The sequence below is a fragment of the Rhea americana genome, unplaced genomic scaffold (genome assembly GCF_003343005.1).
Source record: "Rhea americana isolate MKP2758 unplaced genomic scaffold, rheAme1 scaffold_362, whole genome shotgun sequence".
NCBI classification, from domain to species: domain Eukaryota; kingdom Metazoa; phylum Chordata; class Aves; order Rheiformes; family Rheidae; genus Rhea; species Rhea americana.
In genome coordinates, this window is record NW_028186493.1 from 196,961 (window position 1) to 215,865 (window position 18,905).

The 18,905-nt window shown below is 39.0% G+C and overlaps 1 protein-coding gene across 6 annotated transcripts in view; it reads right to left on the reverse strand.

The window, feature by feature from the left end:
* The window catches only part of PCNT (pericentrin), a 102,132-nt gene that overhangs the window by 13,266 nt on the left and 69,961 nt on the right, over nt 1-18,905 (reverse strand). For 3 of the 6 annotated variants that reach the window (XM_085312408.1, XM_085312406.1, XM_085312411.1), the window contains 12 exons: nt 17,640-18,758; nt 12,529-13,047; nt 10,078-10,183; nt 9,476-9,630; nt 7,425-7,622; nt 6,926-7,099; nt 6,049-6,244; nt 5,176-5,398; nt 4,281-4,431; nt 2,020-2,736; nt 993-1,273; nt 160-262 (listed from right to left, as the gene is read on the reverse strand). In XM_085312408.1, the coding sequence (XP_085168534.1) occupies nt 160-262; nt 993-1,273; nt 2,020-2,736; nt 4,281-4,431; nt 5,176-5,398; nt 6,049-6,244; nt 6,926-7,099; nt 7,425-7,622; nt 9,476-9,630; nt 10,078-10,183; nt 12,529-13,047; nt 17,640-18,758 (3,942 nt within the window). The remainder of the gene's footprint in view (nt 1-159; nt 263-992; nt 1,274-2,019; nt 2,737-4,280; nt 4,432-5,175; nt 5,399-6,048; nt 6,245-6,925; nt 7,100-7,424; nt 7,623-9,475; nt 9,631-10,077; nt 10,184-12,528; nt 13,048-17,639; nt 18,759-18,905) is intronic. The other 3 variants (XM_085312407.1, XM_085312409.1, XM_085312410.1) reach the window with 3 other exon arrangements.

Consider the following 18,905-nt stretch of genomic DNA (forward strand, 5'->3'; position numbering starts at 1 on the left):
TAGTTTTCAAAAAAAAAAAAAAAAAAAAAAAAAAAAAAAACCCAAACCCCCCCCCCCCCCAAAAAAACAACAACAACAAAACCTCCATCACATATGTACTGGAACCAAATGATACAGAACAACTTACTGATAATCAACAAATATATGCTATTTCCTTACCAGAGGTGCTGGAGGAGACAATAAATTCGATTTTAGTTCCTTTAATGTCTGCAGTAAAGAGGCTACAGCTTCATCATTTGATGCACACCAATCGTTAACTGTTCTGTTAAACAGAAATACTTTTTCAGTATTAGGGTCATTTCTAATAATCTCTTATTATACTTAACATGTATTTGATTGCTTTTCCTACTGGATGACCTTTATACTTTCTGAGGCTGTCTTTACATAGTGCCACATAAGAATTTAATCAAAACTTTGTGTTTTCACCAGTCTCAAATTCTATGATGCTATTTCAGGCTACAACAAACCATAATAAGTATTTTACTCCAGCAATAAAAGTTACCATTACCTAGCCAGTCATTCCTATCCCCCAGGCTGCCCTTGCCATGCTCAGTGGAGGTTCCCATCCTGACCCTGTAGATGTGTCAATAACCTAGTGTTTGGCTGCTCTCTATTCATTTTGAAGCAATTACCAAACTAATACACACAGGTCTTTCACAGGCCCCTTTTCTGGTTGTTCTTTGTAAGCAGGACCACTTCACATACCCATCTCAAAAGCAGGCACATAAGCATTTCAGTCAGCGTAAATAAGGCACAACCCCAGTAGCTTCTCTTAGGAACGGCTAAAGCAGCATGATAGCAACCTTTTAAACGGAGACTGCTACCACCATGCGCCCATGATTTCAAACAAGGTAAATCTTGTAAGCCGCGGAGGAGATATATTACTGCTCAGTCCCTCCAGTATGGGGCTTTTGGCTGTGACCCACCCAGGTTCAAAAGAAAGAGAGAAACAGAACTACTATTTTACAAGCAGAGTTTCAATAACTACTCACTTATCTACAGTTCTATATATGCACTCATTCAGATGGACAGCTACAAAAAGCAACTGCTGTCTTATCTTCTCTAGCTGTTGTTGCTGCTGTTGCAAGTGCAGTTTCTCAGTTTCTTTTGTCATGGCCTGTTTGGTATTTCGATCTTTGTTTAAAGCACACAAAACTTTCTGCTGACTATTTTGAGACGGAAGATTTCTTTCCCTTTCTTCTAAGAATGCCAGGATTTCCTGCAGCTCTTTAATTCTGTGTTCATCCTTCTGGTGTTGCAGTTCCAATTTTTGCTGTTTGAATAAAAATAAGAAGTGGTGTCTTGTAACTTTTATATATGTGTGTGTGTGTGTGTATATAGTGTGTGTATATATATATATATATATATATTTACACACATATATATGCATGCAAACTTCACATAAAAGCATTATATCCAGTGAATATATCCATCTCAGTACTCTTTAAACCAGTATACCAGTTATGAGAGGAAGATTATAGAATTGCCTTCTAGCCCTTTAATGATTCCAGACTGAATGTCTTCTCCATCCATTTCCAGACTTGGTGACTGACAAGCATCCAGAAAACCTGTAACTCTTCCCCCCTTCCCTTCCCTTCTCCTCTCCACCCCACCCCAGCAAAAGTGAAGGAGCGGAGAAACAAAATGGGGCAAATCGGTACTCTCACAAACCACAATTAGGAGCCTAGCCCCAAATAAGCATAATGRTATGAAACCTTGTTTGGTTCTGTACTGTGTTTAAGCTCTATTTAACAGTGGGTCTTCTCCATCTGTTAACAGACAGCATTTCCTAGCACAGGCAAAGTAATAAGTCAGCATTTACCACCAACAAGCCCAGAAGCAACCCTCCCAAGAACAGCTGTGTATAGAGCAATTCAGGAAAACAGTTTGTCTAAYGCATTTTCCAGAACACTTTGTTTAAAGGGAAGAAATATTTCAATTTAAGAACACCATCCACAGGGTTAATTTCCAGTTTGTGGCTATTTCAATCTAGAGAGAGATCTGACTAAGCATTCTCACCAGTCTCTCTTGATCTCTCTGCCAGTCCTTCTGTTTCTCTACTTCCATTTGCTGCTGCTGCCTTTGCTCTTTCTCTCGCTCCTCCTTATTGTTTTTATCTTGTTCTTTCATTGTCCTGAAGAGCGACTGTAATCGTTCCCAGTCAGCTTTCAGCTTTGCCTCTCTCTCCCTCTGTGCCTCCAAGGAACGGATTACCTCTTGCTTTTGACTCTGAAGAGACTCCAGCATAGCCTGCAATTTATTGCTGATCTCCCTTTCTTTCTGTGTTTCTTCACAACRCATCTGCACCTCAGCCTCCAGCTGCCTCTTGGAATGAATGGCCTTCTGGTGTGTTTTCTCAATAATAGCAGCTAGCTCCACAGTTCGGGATCTCTCTTCCTCCAGCTGGGCCTGGAGCTCTTGAACAAAGGCTTGCTCTAACAGCGACTCCCTGTGCTGACAAGCAGCACCTTCTTTAGCTCTCATGCTCAACCGCTCCGTCAAAACACGTTCGTGATTCAAGGAATTCAGGAGCTCCAGTGAACGGTTTTTCTCAACATCCAAACTCTTCTGTAGCTCTGACAGTTTGTTCTGTTCTCGGGACAACAAAGCTTCACAGCGGGAGTGTTCAATCTGAAGCTCCTTGCGGAGGTTATCGTTTACCGTTTGCTCATGCTCCAAGGATACGGACAGCTGACTGTTCTGCATGGACTGCAATTCCAAGGCAGCCTGTAGCTCCTGTTCAAAAGGGAGAAGCACATACCAATACTGCAGGACAAGGACTCATTTGCAGGGCAAGCAAGCATTCAGCAATATTTCAACCTTCTGTTCTACCCAGGAAGAAATTCAGGAGTTAATACCACAGTTAATGCACTGAAAAAGTTTAATTTAAATGGAAGATAAGTAAGTGACCTTTGAAAATTCCTGTTAGACCAGACCAGTTTCTAATTACAAGTGTCAGGAGCATGCATGTTACATCATGATAAGTAACAAACCAAAATTATTATTCTTTACATCATTCAGTCATCTTAACAAGTGACATCTGAATCAGAAATAACCTGTGCTGATTTAAAAAGAGCCAAAAACCTCAGCAGTAAGAGTAGATGTAAAACCTCTGGGTTTTGCATCCCACAGTTGCTGCACAAAATCAGAATTAGCACTTCTACAGTCCTGGTGTGGGTGTCTGCACCCTTCCTGCGATCAGCACCAGCTCTCATCTGATTCTGCAGAAAGCCAGCTCAGACTACTATGTGGCAGCAATCTGGCACATGCAGGCACTGTCGGCTTTTTGCAGTGCTGGCCCAAGGGAGGATTTGGGAACACAGAACTGCAGTAGCGCTGACTGTGAATGGTTCAACCTGTTACAGAACTGTATCTGGGGCAGTGCAATTTCTCTTTGACTTGGCTAAGATGGTCTCTGCCTTCTTTGCATGGGCAGTCTCTTCTTATAAGATGGAAGATGTTAGCCCCATGTCTACCACCCAAGCAAGAGGGAAAAAAAAAGACCTATCAGAACAATAATGTAAATAATAGGGCAGGCGAAGAAATAAAGAGAGTCAAAATTGTGCCTCCCCATTGAAGACATCTAACAAGGACTGTTTTGAAGGTATCTGATACAGTTTGGTTTGGATTTAAATTTACCAAAGGTTTAYGTTAGTTCTTCTTTCTTTATGGTCACTTACAGATCTTGTAGAAGAACTGAGTCACTACTATTACAATGTTGGCAAAAACTGTTTATCTGCTTTCTGTTCAACACAGAAGAAAGGGAACAGAGGAAAAGAGTTTGGTTAACCTCCAAAAATACATGTTATACTGGAAAGGGTCCATTTTTTTTTTCTGCCAAGTAAATGTATCTTTGACTGATTTTCTTTATAGTCTCTGTTGATCACACACAGCACATCCTCATAGCACATTTGCTCTGGAATAAAGGATGCAATTACACAACCATAAAGACTAGCTCTCACTACACAATAAGGGGAAGTACAAAACCAATCTTAAGAATGTGAAAATGTAAAGTTCTGAAACATCAAGATACCAAGAAATGTATACAACTTTCCTTATTTCTGTATGTTCAGTTAAGGAAGGTTAAATGAAAACTTGAATTCTATGAAAAAACACTCTGCCAATAGGGTAGAAGTGATTTTAAAAAAAACAAAACCCAAAATCTGGCAACTGAACAAAAAACACTGGATAGGGAAAAGATTGCCAAAACATTTTGTTAGTTCACCTCCCCCAGTTCATGAAATTAACTGAATTGGAAGCATTATGATGTAGGGAATTACCTCCAAGGCTTTTGTCTTTTCATCTTCTGTTTTCTTATGCTGAAGCTGTCGTTCCTCAAACAAACGTCGTAGCTCTGCTTCCTTCAGCCGTTCATTCTGCAGGTCTTGAAGTGCAGCTGTCAAATCTTTTTCTTTATTTTCCAATTCAGAACTGCAAAATTCAAAATGACACTTCAAACTGCACTCAGAGCAGCTCGTCCTTCATTGCCAATGCAAGTCATGTTGATTTTTTTTTTTTTTTGAGTTAGTCTATTGGCTCATTTCTCTAAGATGACCTCTACTATTTAGAAAGAACGTCAGTTTTCAAGTTATAGCTTTTTAACATCTGAAAACAGTTTACCTCCCTGCAAGCAAAACTAGAAATATCCCATTTAGCAACTGTTAAAGTATAAGTATAAACTATCTATCCTTGCAAAGCAAAGCTGGTGGCCTGTAAGAGGAAAGAAAAGCATTGGCGTACACTAGGAGTAAGAGGGAGAAATCATGCACAAGATGACAGGTAAACAGAAGCAGTTATCAGACCAGCAAAGCCAAAGAGAAGAGCTGCGAGAGAATAGTGGAGCACATCAAGGACGCAGGACCAGAGTTAAGAGGCATTCTAGTCCGTTCACTTCTATTACACCTATACAAACTGCAGCCCTTTCCATAACCTTCTCAGTCAAGCCTATAAAAATGGTAACTGTGCAAATTTGAACTGAAGAATAAATCAACTTAAATCATTAAGGAAAACAAACATATTCATGAAAAGTGACAGAGGCTCATTTTCCTCTGTGTGCCTGAGCTCTAAGCCATTTGCAGATCCATTAAGTATACAGCTCTTTCAGGTCTGTTAATACATTTTGAAACAAACAAACAAAAAACAACACACACACCACCAAAAAACCCTTCTTCTTACCAGAAATGGTTTATTTCCCTCTGAAGCTCTTCTAGGGAGTTTTGCAGCCTTTCRTTCTCTTGCTTACTTTCATAAAGCTCCAATTTCAGGGCAGATACTGCAGCTTGTTCTTGATTCAAGAGTTCACACGTATCAGAGGCTCTCTTCTGCTCCTCAGCCAGGGTGTTCTGCAAGCCACTTACAATAGATTTTTCTTGCTGAAGCTTATATTCTAGTAATTCAACTGAGATAAGAAAATGTTAAGTCTTTTGCATTACAGAGCACACGACAACACGTTATCAGTTACGCTGCTTCAAATTGCAGATGAATTAGCTATATTAAAGGATTCTTGTCTGGAGAATTAGTTTTGTTTCAAACACGATGTGAATAAGCAGAAAGACGCACATACATGCTACAGCTTTGCTGTTAGTGGGCCAGGCAAAACGAGAAGGGTAAAAATAGCTGGACGAGACTAAGTGAGCAATTGTAATATAATGCAAACAATCTGTTACTAATGGATTTTCTAAGCCTCATGAAGCAAAACCATCCAATTACTAGCTAATATATATACAGAATATTCCCTAAAACCCATCAAGAGTTTCTGATCATCCTTCTTGGGTTTTCTCTAGGTATACATCAATTAAAAAATTATTGCTTTGAGTTGCTTTAAAGCTTTTATTTATGTTTCACGTAGACTTTTCTTAACCACTAACACTAGAAAGAAGAAAAGATTTGCTTCTTCCTCTGTTAAAATCTTAGGAAACCTGAGTGTATTCAAGTATTGTACAGCATTTGTTTCTTTGCAAAGCAATTTATTTTGCCTTTTATCTTCTTAGGCAGAAAAGGAAAGAACTAATATAGAAGCCCAGGTGACAGAAGCTTGGCAATTACTACCTTTCCTCCGAAGTTGATGTTCTTGTTTGCTCCCATGATCTTCTGCATTAGTAAGAGTTTCCTGTAACTGCTGTAGCTTCTCCTGGTTCTGGAGATGTGTCATGCGTAGCTGAGCTCGAAGGTCCTGTATTTCAGAAAGCAAGCTATTCCTATCTGAGGAGAAAAGGTGCTCCACAACCATCTGCCGCTGTTCCTCCTGAAAATGAGCCAAATGCCATTAAATCTACAAGGCTATTCCCGTTTTTTCCTACAAGGATTAAACTCTACAGTAGAAGGGTTTACATTAGAAGTTTTACAGAAAGGCAACTTCAAACGACTAAGGTTATTCCCCATTTTAATTCAAAACGTTAAGTAAAACAAAAACACTTCACTGGCTTCCAAATAGCCTGATAGTTATTAATAATAGTTTAAACATAATAGTTATTACAAACCATCTGGCCTGCAGCTAAAAGATAAATATTGTCATGAAACAATCCCAAATGTATTTGAGTTAGCACAAAATATACCYTTTGCAAGAGAGGTTTTTACACTCCAGATGGAATTCTTCCTTCCTACCCCTCTTCATCAAATATCTCCTTTTCACTACCACAATCTCCTGATCACTACTTTTTCTGGCTGCCAAATATAAGAATCAATGTATTTTATAACACAATATACATGTAATCTTAGAAAAAATGGTGTCAAAATAAAGATTATAAAAGCACAGTGATAACAACATAATCTGTATTAATGCATAAGATGCAAGATTTAGGAACAGAAGTGATGAAACGGTAAAATAATTGCAGTATCCATGTAGCATGCCCATATTCCACTGAAGATAAAATATGGTGGAATAGAAGAAGATTTACGAGCATAATACGTTAAGAGGTTTTCTCACTTGTTGTTTCATAATATGCTCCAGTTTTTCCACTAATGAACCTTCATCCCCAGACCCAGGATTGCAGAAGTGAGACTTCAAGTCAATCTGCAACACATTTCTCTCCTTCTCGAACACACTCTGTACTGCTTGGAGAAGTTCTCCTCTCCAGTCAGTGGTAGTATCTGAATGTTCCTGTAGAAAAAAAAGTGTATTTACTGACATCTGTAGTATCAATCTCTAACCTGTAAACCACATACAGCCCACCAATATCTTTCAGATGGCCTGCAACTGTAAAGTGTCTTTCATATCATTACTGCATAAAATTACTTAGTCATTTAAGCAAACTAAAAGGTGTTAGAGAGCTCTGTTCAAACCTCAGAAAATAAAAGAATTCTCTGCTCCTCATACATACAGATAGATAGATAATACATACATACAAAATGTACGCATTTAAAATATAAAAATAAAGAACCAGTAACCATGCTCTAAACAGTACAAGTCATCTCTACTGCAATACCTTGTCTCTTCTATCTGCTACCTTGCTAATGTAATCTCTCAGCGACTGTATAGCATCCAGAAAGGCTATGCCTTCCTTCTGCCATCCCTCCGTAGCTGCTCCTGTCTGATGAATGTTTTTCCGATCCCTAAGACTGAAGGGATGTTCCGACAAAGCCAGTATATTGCGGCTCTCCTCATATACCATCTTTAGTACAGTCTAGGAAGGAAGAAAACAAGGCACAATATTAGGAGACCGGCATCAACATCTCGACAGCGTACGAGTGGGATGACAGAGCTAGAAGGCTGTCCCATACTGTAATCGAGAAAAAAAGCGTGTAGTTCTGGCCTGCTTCTTGATATGCTTAATAAACGAAGCCTATATGTCAACAGTTACCAGAGAATGTTATCTCCTAACAAAGGAGCCAAATCTTTAAAAACACAGTGATCATACACAATGTTAAAGTACAAACAGCAGAATACGCCAGTACATCTTACTGCTGTGTAAATCAACATGCAAACATGCCAAAGGACTACRCTTTCTCTCTGCTGTTTCAGAACTGCTTAGTTTACTTTTCTGGCAACAAACAAAATTCTATCAAGTCTGAAGTTAAGTTACTAAATCCCAGTGATGCTACATGACCCTTGGAGGCTACAAAACTGAATTACATATTTACACAACCTTGGCTTATTGTAGCAGATTACATAAAAGTAACAGCTCCCCAAATAATCAGTCTTAATAATTTACATAGTGGAAACTGTTTCCTCTGACATTGTCAGGCAAAATAAACTCTTTTAAATAAATTCCCCGTTCACAAGCTATTACCTCATGTGCAGATGTTTCCTAGCTTCATTCCAAGGAAGGTCACAGGAGATTAAAATCCTTTTCTACATACATCTCATCCAAGATACTGCAGCCTCGATGGGAAGCTCTTTCTCAATGCTACTCATTTTAACAATACCCAGTGATTTTCTTTAACTCTTGACATTCTTACTTTGCACTTTATTGAATGACTTAAGATATCTGAGTTACCGTTTCTGTAACCAGAGTCAAGATAGCGAATACTTCAGGAGGCAATGCTACAACACACTACCCTTCAAAACACATCAACAACAGAAGCAGTCTGAACACTTTAGGGTGCTTCTGGCTAAGTACTCAACATTGGAGCATGCACTCAGATCATACAGTCACTAGGTCTAGACTGGTGATCCATAAAGGAAACTGAATAAAAAACAATTCTCTGGCTTTTAAAGTCTTCCTTCATTTTGCCAAACTATCTGAGAGAGTCTGGACATTTTGGAAGGTAGCATTCACTCCCTCCAAAGTGACTTTCTTCTAGCTTCTTACTACTCAAGTTTCTTCAAGTACAATTGTACCTGGACCCTCTGTTATATACTGAACTTTCTTCCCTTTTCTGGGCTTCTGGACTTCTCCCCAGCCTCATTCATGAGATGATTTCAAGCATTAAAGTTCTCCCTTTTGCTCTCTAGAACTTCTGGCATGACTGAGAGCTTTGCTCAGCTGCAGCACCAAACCAAAGAGTTCAAGGGATATACGTTCTCGAGCTTGCTTTACTAACAGGAATAAGAAACATCTGTTCAGTCCCCTGCATATTCTTTGTCCTCCTTGAAATAGCTGACTCTGCAAGATCCCTCTACTCACTGCAATGGTGTTTCTGCAGCTTTCCACCAGACCAAAATGACAAGAATAGGCAGGGGAACACCATGTCAACTATCTATGCCTATTTATAAGGCAGCTCTCTGTAAGGCCTCCAGGACAAAAYGCTAAACCAGTAGACCGATCAGTCCTTGCACTGACGCATTCTGGAGCATCACCCATGCCATCCTAGCAGAATTTACACCATTCCCCCAAGTAAAAGCAGGACAAGCGTCAGTTAACTTGTTACAAGAGGAGATGCAGAATGACCCAAGAATTATAATCAACTTAAGTTTTAAATCATTATAGAATAGTTTATAGTGTAAAGGCAGCAGTTGGTCCCATTTTACATTAGCATTAACATTAAACTGTTTCAGTTTTAATTTCTTGGTATGCTTACATTAATTACATATTACCTTCAGCTGCGGCGAAAGTATTTCTTTTTCTCTCATTGACTCCATAATATCTGGAACTATGCCCCGGTACTGCAGATAAGCCAAGAAACTAGGATCTAGATGCTCAGGTGTTTCTAGCTCCTGTTTTAATTTAGCTGCCAAACCGGAGCTGGCATCTGAAGAAAAAGACACCCCCAAAATGTTACAAACCTGAAGAGAATTTGAAACTAGTATAACCACTTGCAAAACTAACCATGATTTCTTCAGCTAGTATAAATGCAGTGTCATGTCAAGTTAGCTGGCTGAGATTTACGCAAGAGGGATCTTAACTAACTCGAACAAGTAAAAAGGTAATAAACTGCCTTTGGCACTACAGAAGATGTTGCAGTTAAGTCAGGACTTGCTAAAACCCTATGCCTCTTTTTCTGTATATAAGGATGAAAAATTAAAAGCAGATTTCCACTAACATGAACATAAAAGTCTTTCTGAACAAAGCATCTCCTTCCAAAATTTTCCAATAGAAGAAACTATGAAAGACAATGGAAGAAGGAGGAAACAATATTTCTGAGACTGAAGTTATTAAAAGATAACAAAAATGAACAAATAAACAAAATTAAACTTACTGCTGCCATATGCTTCACTTGCCACCTCTATGGCAGATGCTGTCAATCTTATGTCATCTTGCAAATCAGATGGGGTTAAAGTTAGATTATCAGCTTCTCTCACCTGCTTGGAAATAATTTCTAGCATTAGTTTTTTCAATACAACTATAGTTTTCTGCATTTAAATCAACCTTGCCATTGGTGGAGATTTTAGCAAGTTATCTACTTGACCACAGTGTTAGAGACAGCAAATACCACGAAGAAAGAAAACTGGAGCTCTCCTGCCTTTTTTTTTTTTTACCTCACTTATTACAACCTGAAGAATTTTCCTTTGAAACAGAAATTTTTATGCTCAAGTCTCAAACAACATGTCATTTCTRGGGAACACTTTGAATTCCTTTTACGAATTTTTGTGTCATAGGAAAATGAAAGGACTAGGAGGGCTGGAGCATCTGCCCTATGACGAACGGCTGTGAGAGCTGGGCCTCTTCAGCCTGGGGAAGAGAAGGCTGAGGGGGGATCTGATCAATGTCTATAAGTACCTGAAGGGAGGGTGTCAAGGGGAGAAGGACAAACTCTTTTCAGTTGTCCCGTGTGACAGGACAAGAGGCAATGGGCAAAAACTGAACCATGGGAAGTTCCACCTGAACGTGTGGGGGAAGTTCTTCACTGTGAGAGTGACGGAGCCCTGGAACAGGTTGCCCAGAGAGGTTGTGGAGTCTTCTTTTCTGGAGATATTCCAGGCCGCCTGGATGCAACCCTGTCTAACATTCTCTAGGTGACCCTGCTTGAGCAGGGGGGTTGGACTAAATGATCTCCAGAGGTCCCTTCCAACCTTACTGATTGTATGATTCTATGATTCATGATGAGGCTCCTGAAAAGTCAAAGTGAAGTTACACAACATGTTCACTAGCACTGCAGGATTCAGAAGGCTCTTCATTCTTAAGGTCARTAAAGGTAAATCATTTCCATACACAATTTTAATCATTTTTCAGCTAGCATCCAACCAATCTGATATTAAAACTTCAGTTTATTTCTGATGGTCTGTTGGTTTCAAGGTGAGTTTCTGATGGCTGGGTTTCCCATTTCTGTCAGAAGGGCACTCTGCATAATGCAACACCCCTAGGTGAGTCAACAAACCCAAACTAGCCCAAATGCTGGTCCTGCATCAGAGCTTGTAGCCCCGGAGCTAGCTACATCAGCCCTAACTAGGCTGGGACCAAGAGGAGCTGCACCGTGCAGGCAGACATGCCCTAACTTTCTTGTTTAATGACAGGTTCAGCTTCACAATGCATCTAATACAACCATCAGTTCAGAGAAGATCCTGCATCCCTTCCTGGCCCACTGGTGTCACATGGGGGATTGAGCAATYGTGCAGCTGTCCAGCAATTCAGACTAGTCTGAACGAACTAAGGTTTAACCCTCCTTGATTAGCTTTCCTCTAAAAGAGTGGAAAAGCTCCAAAGAGTGACACAAGCTGAGCCAAACTCCTGTTCCATGAGTGCCAGATCAGGCCCAGGGGAGAGGGCAGAAAGGCACAAGGAGATGAGGGAAAGGGGCAGAGGAAATCTCTCCTTTTCAGAAGCAGGCTGACTAGAGCCAACGAAGCACAGTACAAACTCACCACCTTGGTCAAACTCAAGGTGTCTTTTTCATGCACTTCAGCTAAAGAGTCTCTGCCTCTCTTTCATTTGGAATTTTCTTATTAAAAGCACTCTAGGGCACATACACTAATCTGTAACACCTAATGGAGCCTCTAGGCACACTGTAAAGCTATTAATAACAAAAAAAGATCTCCCTAACCAACCCCTGTACACAAAGCTGTATGGACTTCATCTTCCTGTCAAACAATATAGACATGAGTATATAGAACACTTCCATTAAATATATATATATATATATATATATATATATATATTATTTTCCAATTTTGTCTTCTAAGACTCTACCACATAGGTGAAAAGCTGTTACAGTACATTGCATACCATGGTTTAAAATAAAAAGGAAGACAAAATGAAAAAATATCTTCCAGTTTTTAGTTCAGCCACTAACACATGAAATGTTAGCATACATTTATCAATTACTTCCATGTAGCCTCACCAAAGAAGTACCAGGATTCACAGGCCTTCAGTAAACACCTGAGCGATACCCAGATTTTTACTGAAATTGTATCAGCAGCCTGTAGACACGCAGGGTGCAAAGCCTTGCTGTTAGTAGCTCATTGATTGTTTTTAGTTTTTGGAAGACTGTTTTCTCTTAGAAGCAACCATAAACAATGTTTCAGCACAACTCAGTTTGCTGTACTCTCTGCTATTGAGGGAAGAACTAGCAGATGATTGCACATCCAGAATGATACTGCACCTATTCTTCTCAGCGTCTAACACTGACACACAAAGGCCCAGCAATAATCTAGGAGGAGGACAGACCAGCCTTGTTTAAATAAAATAAAATGAAACATGAAGTATGACTTACCAAAATCTTCTTTACATCTTGGTCATCATCAACAGAATAGGTGCTTTCAGAGAAAGCTAGAGATTTCACATCTACTCTCATTGCTGCTTCCTCACTGCCATGCTCATACAGATTTGGATATCCCTGCAWTCCAGAAGTATCTCCTTGCATTGATGACCTTGCATGCATCACTTCAAAATCTGTACTATCCATCTCTGAAAAGGGAGTTAAGTGATGCACTGGTTCCATGCTTGTATCCTGCTTTCTGACAATCTCAGGTGAGTCCCATGAAGCAAGATCCATAATTAAATCCTGGAAGTCTTTCGGAGTGCCTTTATAACCTATGATCAAATTGCGTTTTGGTGAATCAGTTTGATGGATTTTCAACATTTGCTGGTAATGCTTTTTCAGATCTTCCTGTTTTTCAGAGTTATTGATCACATCCAATTCCTGAGTCAAGATCTTTTCTTGCGATTGCTTAATTTGAGATTTCTGATTTATATTGCAAGTTGTCAAGTCACCTATACTGTTATCTTTTTCCTGCAATGAAAAAACACATACTAACTGTTCAATGGAATTAAATATTATTTTAAAAACTAAAAACATGCATAGCTTCTCAAATTTAATAATCAGATATATCATTAATCCCAGATTTTATATAAAAATAACACAGTACATCTGTATATTTTATATGCCAGCTAACCATGCTTCCTAAGAGGCAAACACATCATCARTGGGGAAAAAAATTACGTTAATCAGTAACTCTACTTATTTCCTCAGGTCTGACTTTTGTATCAAAAGAGAAAACAAAATATTCCTCGTAGCTGTGTAGGTAATCTTCCTACTTTTCAATAAACACAAACCAAAACCTATTGTTTTCCTAAACAGACAGGTTTTCCAAACTCCCTTAAGGCATAATTCCTGACCCAGGGCAGAAGGAGAACTCTTAGGAAGAGCTATAAACATGGTTTCTGTATCTGCTATTTCAACCCAGGAGAAACTGTTAACCGTCTACTTCTATACTTCAGAGGGAACAGCAAGGAACAGTAGATGTCATATCTCGCAGATCTGTGGTGAGACAGACAGACAGACATGCACACACACACCAGCCATGCAAAACAACAAGCTACCATGGAAGTTTTGGCCGGGCTGCACTTGTACCATTACCAGTCTGTTCATACTGGGGCAACTCACATCAAACAAGAAACAGGTCTCTGCTGATCAGCAACATTGCAGACTGTTTCTCAAAAATCTGACTCCATAAAACCATATACTGGGTCAGACCAAAGTCCTTCCTACCCAACCACCCCATTCTTGACACAGGCCAACAGGGACACACAGCTAGCATGGACACAGTAGGCATCTTCCTCAGTCTTTGGTGATTCTTGTGCGTACTTGGCTGTTTTCCCAGGTTGAGGGTCTGCACACCTGACAGGCTGTGGGACCTCATCAGCACCTTTGCCATGGTATGAGGGCCAGCCGATACTGGGCTGTAGAGCACGCATGTTCCTCCTAGCCTCCCTCACTACAAGGGCTCTGATTCAGTCAGCATTTCCATAAAAAGAGCTTCCTTCCCTTGCCAAGGCCTCTTCAAGTTATTGGTCTTCTCCTATGACCTAGTTGCTCTTTTCAGCAAACAGATTTGTTACAGACTCCACAGGCAGGCTGTTTGTGCAGAGCCCTTTCCCTTGCAGGTAGGGCCATGTGATACAGTGAGGTTTGTCCCTAATGCTTGTCACCAGAGATCTCCTGGTAGAGTAACAAAGATGAGATAAACTTCCTATCATTCACCCAACAAATCCCACTACTTGCTCTAGAAAACCTTAAATCACAGCTTTCTCCTGTCTTTAACTCTCTAAATATATTAATCTGTTCATATAGAACATCGAATTGGAAAATGTCTGAATCACACCATGGAAATATTTTTTCTCTTACCCTCATATTATCAGAGATCCAGTATGATAGACCTACTATCACCAACAGATTAAGGAACCTCAGCAGGCTGGTGCCCATCCCACTGTAATTCCAGGGCTGGTTGGTGCCATTAGTTAGAAACTCCTGAAGGAAAATCAGGCACAAGTGTGCTCTTGGCAGAGTCTGTGCATCTTCCCTGCGAGAAAGGAGACTCTACAGCATATTTATATCGAGCATGTCAAGCTGTGGCCCTTCTTCTAATGCCTCCATAACCTCGTGTGGAAAGTGTGACTGCCTTTCTGCCTCCACTTTTTCCATACATAAAATCCTTACCCAAGGCCACAGGCACGGAATCCTCTTGGAGCCCCCTACCCCAGCTGACCTATCCGTAGCATCAAGATGGTCTGTTTTCCTTGCCTTGCTTTGCTCCCCCATCCCTAAACTTGCATTTGTTGCATTTCTGGTTTTGCACTTCCCTCTCCGCTTTACGTCCATCATATCTGAAGAAGGTTTTACAGGACTAGGCCAATCTTTTTGCTGAAGAACCCTGCAGGACAACATCAGTCTAAGGTCTATGCATCCGAGACCACACATTCAATAAACATCTTTCAGTTTAGCAGCTCTTGGTGGATTCTGCTTCAGTGACTTTGTCTAAAATACTTTAAAAATGCAATTACACTTCTGACCTCTTAAGATTCTGTGGCTAAAATGTATTGTTCAAAAAATTATTTCTTTCAGCTTTTTTTAAAAAAATTTGCCACCATGGAAAATTCATTTCACCCTTCATACCTCTTATATTGAGAGAGACACTGAATGATTGCTCCCTCTCTCATTTCAGACCTTCTTCTTAATTCTTTTACTCTTGTTAATCAACCTTCTTAGCTGAAGTGTCTTAGTTCTTTTTAACTGAAATGCCAGCTGCAAATTTGTTACCCTTTTAGCTAATCATCAAGCCTTCTTTTTAATACATTTCCTAGTTTTCATTGTTCTCACTTCTGAGCCTAAGAACAACTGTAGGGAGCTTCTTCACTCCTATAAAGTTACTGAATTTGTGCTACATTCATTATTACACAAAGGCTCTTCAGCATTACAGTGATAATATTTGAACCAGCTCCTGTACACAATTCAGGGTTAAGTAAAGAGTTGTTTAACCTCACGCAGATCTTGTCACTGGTAAYTCCAAGGAGCAATCACTTCTTTACCTCTGAAGAGGTAGGTTCTGTATCAATCTCATGACATACGAGAACAACAGAAGTACCCAAATATTGTTATTTTTCTCCTGCTTTCAGCTCATCGCCAATATCTTGCTCAGACAATTGATAGTCTAAATGGAATATTATACCTTTCYTTCTATTAAAATGAACTATTCCATAGGAATGAGTCATTATAGACTCAATTAATTATTATAAATGAACGCTTGAAGATACTGTTAAATTATTTATTTTGATGCAATGTATTCTCTGCCTTTGATGACCATCCCTCCACTGCCACAGCATACTCAAAGACTTTTTGCACTTACTCATGAAAATACCACTGACATGCAATATATGCATAAACTTAAATAAATACAAATATAAATGAAATCCAAGGTTCTCCTTGAAAAAATGATCTTTAAGTGATTTAACTGTCCCCAGAATTCTACTATACCTTTTCATCCTTCAAAGTTTTAATGGTTCTCTCTTTACTGAATCCTAACTCCTTTTTTACAGAAGCTAATTCAGATTTCCATTCTACTTGATGAGATGCCATCTTTAYAATTATACCCTCTTCATTCTGTGAAGCATTTCTAGCCTTCATCTCTCTCTGCATTGGCTTCAAAGGAAAAAAGAATTTTCACATGAGCAGTTTCCATATTAGCATGGAATAGTCTATTCTATAGTCTAGTCTAGTCTATAGTCTATTAGTATAGACTATATATTTTCCGTGCATTTTCAAATTTCCAAATTGTGTCTACAGTAACTATGATTTTGAAATTATAGCTGCACCTTCCACATATTGTTTAAATATTTTACAAAACCATTAGTATAAATGATGCTGTTGTCTTGAATTCACAGGCTAGCACAGCATGTTAAGCCTGTAAAAGTAATYGTTACTAAACTGAGATCAAGCAACTGTACTCCTGTTCTGGACAAGAAGAATACAGTATCACTATATRTAGTTTCCAGCAGAAATCTGAAACTCATGAAGGTTAGTTATCAGCTAATACAAAGTATCTGTTACAACCTGAAGGAGATTTACAGAAACAAATAAAAACTACAGTAGTATAAATAAAAACTACATCAAATAAATACTACATCAGATAAGCACTACATGGTATATAATGATTGCTATATGTCTGTTTAAAGGGAATAAACAACTGCCATGACCAAATACTTGATTTGCATAGGCAATATGGTCACACTAGACTGAAAGTCCGGTAGCCTGAGCTCTGATCTTGTGCAGAATGATAAATATTTATGATCATTGAGTATAAAGACATGTGACTCAATGCTATTCCCACATCTTCCTTGATAAACTTTCTGAAACAGAAATCCTGAAGTCAAGACTACCACCTAGGCAAACATCACTGATCCTAACTAGAACTTTTAAGCAAATAAAAATACAAAAACAATAATAGTCACACATTTTGCTTCGCAACAGTTTTTGTCTGCTTAGAAAATACAGAGTAATTACTAAGTGAAATCATTCATCTTTTCTGTAAATAAGAAGAAAAATGTGTATATAAGGGAAATAGTATTCAAGTGCAATTTAAATACAATACGTTCTAAATACTTGAGTGTAGTTTGGTGATAATAGAAAAAAGTCTAATTAAAACCCATTGTTCTAACGAAGTAGGATGCAATTCCTCATTTTAAAATCTGTTGTGATGGCTGGGCTATCAAGTAAAATGGCAAAGTTAATGTGTAACATTTTGTAATATCACTAGATTAAGTTTCCACATGYGCTTCCTCTGGTCTTAATCTTTCCAGGCATCTACTACTGGCCACAACTAGAGAAAGGACACAGACACAGAAAGACCTTTAATCTGACTCACAACAGCCATTTTTATACCACAGTACTCATCTTCACTCTTTCTTGAAAACAGCAAAGGCCATCTAATCAACATTTTAATTTCTGCCATCACAATACTGAGAAGACCAAACTATAGGGCTTTATATGACACCAATTTGGCTTATTCAAGAAAAAAAAGTAACACTATTAGAAAACCAATCACTTACCARTTTATCACTTGGGGAAACCAGAACTCCAAGTGACTGATCAATAGTTGATCCCAGTACTTCCATATTCTCTATTCCTTTAAGATCTTCACACTTTCTTTCTGTTTTGGAGACCAACTTGGGAAGGTTAGCCTCTTCATAACCATGTTGCTCCTTTGACTTGTAGGACTCCAACTGTGAAATAAGTTCATCTCTTTCCAATCGTAAGGCTTCAAGCTCTTTCACGTACTCCTGAATTTGATCTTTCAGTTTTGCAGCACAACCTTGCAGTTCATCAATTTCTCTCTGATAAGCTACYTCTTTTTGATTCAGTGTTTGCATCTCGAAATCAAGTCTAGAAACTTCTGACTGAAGATTATGAACCTCTTGAGCCCGATCTGTGTCTTTCTTTTCCAACTCAGTTTCAAGTACTGCTAACTTTTTTATTAAGCATTGTAATTCATTTGTGTCAGCTGCTCTTTGATCTGCCATTGTCTTCATCTGCATATCTTTCTCTAGAATATTTGCTTCCCTTTCTCTAATAGTACTTTCAAGTTCTTGAATCCGAGAAGAAATCACCCTTGCTTCAACCTCTCTCTGAGAAAAGTGTGTTTGGAAAAGGTGGTATTCTTTTCGAAGTGCATCATACTCTACCCTTAGAGAGGTTAGCTCTGCCAAGTGCTGCTTCGATGACTCTTGCACTTCTTGAAAATTTTGCTCTAAAATCTCCACTTCCATTTTGAATTGTGATTCCTTCTCTTCCAGTTGGTGCCGCAGAGCTTCTCTAGCAGCTGAAACGAGCTCTAGTTCTTCCTGAAGTTCTCTCACATTGGAGAGTAGTGATAGTTTTTTTCTATTTGGATCAGGATCACCCTGACAATCTACCAGTCCCTTCTTCAGCTCATTCTGAAGGTTTTCCACTGGTTCTTCCAAACCAAGCTGATAAAGATTATCTTGGCTGTCACTAACTTCATGACATATTGGTCCAAAATGTGCCAGCTCTTTTTGAAGCTTCTCAATTACTCCATGAAGTTGTTCTACCTCCTCATCTTTGTCCTTACGTAACCTTTCCTGGTCACCACGAAGGTGCTCAACAAGAGATCGGAGTTCTTCGATTTCAGATTTTTGGTCTTCCACAGCCTGAGCAAAAGGATAGGATCTGAGTATTAATACATGTAGACAAAATTACTATTGCTCATAAGAGTTAAAATTACTAGAAGGATTATGTTTTTCTAAATCACTTAGGCATTAAATCAAACATTTAACAATGAGAAGAATTACAGACTT